Below are 4,441 nucleotides of genomic sequence, written 5' to 3'. Positions count from 1 at the left end.
CAAAATTGCATTATTTTTCAAAATCCTTTTCAAGCTCCACTGAGATAGCATGATGCTCTTCTTCATTAAATTCTAGCTTTTTCTCTAGCAAATCATTCTGACGAGTTTGAATCTTTAGAGTTTCTTCCAAATATTTCTTCTTCGTCAAAAGATCAATAAGCATCTCCTTCACCATTCCATTGTAAGGTCCCTCAATCCATCGAAAGAAATTATAGTCACTTGTTGTTTGCCTTAAAGGACATTTGAAAAATCTCCAAAAAGGATTATCAAGGCTCCATGAAGTTAGCAAATCTGTTAGACCATGTCTGCACCTTGGTGTAGCCATGTAATTCACGGAATTATAACTCCCGTTAGTGTTTTGACTTGCCATTTTCTTTTTTTAATATGAGGATTTCTATATGGAGATAAGAAGAAGAAGACTATTTGTAAAATGAAATAAACCTTCAAAAACCCTTGGTTATAACTTGAAACTGTGTGTTCTGATTCAAACACTAAAACACAGTATTTTGCTTAATGGCCATGTCAATTTATCATTTTGCTTAGGTGGCTTGTGTTTTCTTTTGGTTTATTGTATGTTAATCGACTCTGGTGCCACATCAGCTACTCTCACCAAATTATCAATTTAAAACTGTCGGAATCCTATAATAGAAGAAAAATTGAAACCTTATGAGTTGCTATGGAATTTTTGAAAAGATTGGATAAATTAGAAAAAAAAATGCTCAAAGTTCAAGTTTTTTTTAGGTAATTAGGCCAAACAAATAAAAGATAATAAGTAAAAGAATATTAAATTTACTATCTTAATTAGATACTAAACTAACTTGTATTAAAAATAACATTTTATTTTAATTTGATAATAAAATTAATTTTGTACAAGTTTGATATTTAATAATAAATTTATATATCAAATTATAATCTTAAATTATCAGTTTAGTCCTTCAACTAATACGGAATGGGATAATAGTTAGTTTTATTAAAACTCAAGTGGGTTTTGATATAATAAAAAATGCAGGAACCGACTTATGTATTAAACCAAATCTCAAAGGATAAATAATATTAACTTTAATGTTAAAATAACTTCATAAATTCTATAAATATAAACATAAGCAAAATTAGTATATCAAATTATTATTAAGATTAATAAGTTTTTTTTAAAAAAATTGATTTCTTTTTATTATACAATTTTCAATATTTTTTGAATCTAACAAATTTTAATATTTATTTATCTAATATTCATATTTGAATCAAAAAACTAATAAAAATATGAACTTTAATTTGTATGTAATATCTTTTCATTAAATCTTTTGCTATATCAGTTTTTCTTTTGAATAATGCATAAGTTATACTTTGAGGGGTCTGCTATTATGAATATTGCATAAGTTAATATTCCATTGGTGCTTTAGCTATGAACTTGGCTTTTTTCTTAGGTCATCCTTCCAATTAAGCACAAGCTGTTCAGAGTCTTCAGAAGGTAGACGAAAAGGCATCTGCATGAGCAAAAATCTGAAGATAGCATGCCTTTGTTTTTTTCAGAGTGATTTAACATGCCTTAAAATCATTGTATCAATATTCCAATTTCTAAGTATTAGTTTTAGAAGTTAAAAAGAAATCATATATTCCACAATATCATCTACTGTTATGAAAATTTTAAAACATTTTATTATTAAATCTTAATAATTTTAAAAATAGTAGGTGTGGTGCAAGTTTCTTTAATAAGCTAACTACATCCGTATGCTTAATTAAGACGTTGGTCAATACAAATGATTAATATTATATTGTTCCTATTTGAATTGTTAACAACAATTTGCAATAGATATATGAATATAAATTCTCAACTACAATTTTTTAATATATAAATAAGAAATTCATCGTAATTTACAATCAATATATAAGAAAAGAAATCCTTAAGTTTGTATGGATACAATATAAGTTTCCTCAAACGTTATTGACTTTCTTCTTCTTCTTCATCGTCATCTCTACAATGGAGGACCTGAAACCAGGGCCAGCTAACACATCTCCTCTAACCCCACTTAGCTTTATAGAAAGAGCAGCGACAGTTTACGATGATTGCCCATCAATCATCTATGATAATACCACTTACACTTGGTCTCAGACCTACCATAGATGTATTAAACTTGCCTCATCTCTTTCCTCTCTAGGCATCAGCAGAGGCCATGTCGTCTCCGTTTTGGCCCCCAACGTCCCCGCCATGTACGAGCTTCACTTCGCTGTCCCCATGGCTGGTGCTGTCCTCAACACCATCAACATTCGTCTGGATGCACGTACAATCTCTGTTCTACTCCAACATGGCGAATCGGAGCTTCTCTTTGTTGACAACCTGTGTGTATCCTTGGTTCTTGACGCCATCGCTCTTTTTCCACCAGATGCCAAACCGCCAGCTCTTGTTCTCGTTGCAGACGACGAGGTCAATTCATCACCAGCCATTGACCAGTTCATTGACACGTACGAAGGACTGGTGATAAAGGGTGATCCTAGCTTCAAGTGGGTCCGACCAATTAGTGAATGGGACCCAATTGTGCTGAACTACACTTCAGGTACTACTTCATCCCCTAAGGGTGTGGTTCATTGCCATAGGGGTTCTTTCATTTCAGCCATTAATGGTCTTATTGATTGGTTTGTACCGAATCAACCAGTATTTTTGTGGACCCTGCCCATGTTTCACTCCAACGGATGGAACTATCCATGGAGCTTGGCAGTGGTGGGTGGGGTTAATATCTGTCTCAGAAAATTTGATGGACCTACAATTTATCGTTTGATAAAAAAGCATAATGTTACTCACATGTGTGCAGCACCTGTAGTGCTGAACATGTTATCAAACAATTATTCTCCAACAGATGACAACAGTCAAACTCCCACCCTTAAAAACCCTGTGCACATACTCACAGCCGGAGCTCCACCGCCGGCTTCTGTACTCTCCCGGACGGAGTCTTTAGGTTTTATAGTAAGTCACGGTTACGGAATGACAGAAACTGGTGGAACTGTCGTCTCATGTGCATGGAAATCAAAGTGGAATCAGTTTCCAGCAACAGAAAGAGCAAGACTAAAAGCAAGACAAGGAGTAAGAACCATAGGAATGATAGAAGTAGATGTACTGGATCCTGAGACAGGGAAAAGCGTAAAACGAGATGGGCTATCTCTAGGTGAGATTGTTCTGCGAGGTGGGTGCATAATGTTGGGTTATCTGAAGAATCCAGAAACCACCTCAAAGCAAATGAATGATGATGGTTGGTTCTTTACAGGAGATGTAGGTGTAATGCATCCAGATGGTTATTTAGAGATTAAAGATCGATCTAAAGATGTGAGCAGTGTAGAAGTCGAGTCCGTGCTGTATACACATCCAGATATCAAGGAGGCTGCAGTGGTGGCTAGACCAGATGAATTTTGGGGTGAGACACCTTGTGCGTTCGTGAGTTTGAAGGATAGTGGTAATGGCTTGATTGATCAGGCAATGATAGAGAAGAAGATAATTGAATATTGCAGGGCTAGGATGCCTCATTTCATGGTGCCTAAAATGGTCGTTGTAATTAAGGGAGAATTGCCCAAAACTTCTACTGGTAAGATAAAGAAATTTGTGCTAAGAGATATGGCCAGAGCCATGGGCTCCTCCAGAGTTAGTTGCTTGTGAAGCCATGTGACCTATCGGTCTTGCATTGAGTTTACTCCCGCCAATTAGCGCACTGCTCGTCAAACAATGTCACCTATTAAAGAAATTTTTAGCTCAAACCTTATTTCTCATGTAAAATCCTAATTATTTCTTTTTATTACAATCATATCTTATAATATATTAAGTTGATTTTGGCGAATTAGCATTCCTAAAGTCATGGTGATAATATATAAATATCGAAAAAAAAATCAGATAAACTCAATTCACCATAGTTAAAATTAATCATATGTGCCATGGCTTTCATTAATCAGTTTTTTATCATAGATATTTAATAATTAATTAATTAATATAAATATAATATTTAATATGTTCATGGTATAGTCCTCATGCTGTAAACTCAAGGCATGTGAATATCCTCAAGCTAAGACCACAAAGAGGCACCTCGCCATGGGGGGTCTTTCTGCTCTTTTGGATTTCTATAGCCGAGTTAGCCCTTTTGGATCATACCAGAAACAGATCGTAGCAACTATTAGTTCATTGCCATTGGATCGAGGAGAAGAGAGGGGAAGAGTTTAGAAGGCCATGAGAGAGTAAGAAATATAAAGAGTAAGAAATTGTTTAATGGGAACTTGCCTGATTTTTATTTAGAATGACTTCCCCTTATATAGGGAGGAGAGTCTCAACAAGAATACAAAAGGAGGCTAAGTGGGGATCCCACTCATTCCACTCATCCTCCACTCACATGCCTAATAGGACCATAAACAATAATTCACTCCACTCACATATCACATGCCTAATAGGACAATATACAATAATTCA

At 34.8% G+C, this 4,441-nt stretch overlaps 1 protein-coding gene across 1 annotated transcript; it reads left to right on the top strand.

Moving 5' to 3' along the window:
* Positions 1-1,928: 1,928 nt before the first annotated feature.
* On the top strand, positions 1,929-3,821 carry LOC8275132 (2-methylpropanoate--CoA ligase CCL4). The gene has a single exon (XM_025157910.2). The coding sequence runs from the start codon at positions 1,979-1,981 to the stop codon at positions 3,641-3,643; it is 1,665 nt and encodes a 554-aa protein (XP_025013678.2). The 5' UTR covers positions 1,929-1,978; the 3' UTR covers positions 3,644-3,821.
* The last annotated feature ends 620 nt before the right edge of the window (positions 3,822-4,441 follow it).

The sequence above is a fragment of the Ricinus communis genome, chromosome 7, assembly GCF_019578655.1.
Source record: "Ricinus communis isolate WT05 ecotype wild-type chromosome 7, ASM1957865v1, whole genome shotgun sequence".
Classification (NCBI taxonomy): Eukaryota; Viridiplantae; Streptophyta; class Magnoliopsida; order Malpighiales; family Euphorbiaceae; genus Ricinus; species Ricinus communis.
Note: the sequence above shows the minus strand (reverse complement) of the source record. Positions and strands in the feature narration are given on the sequence as shown.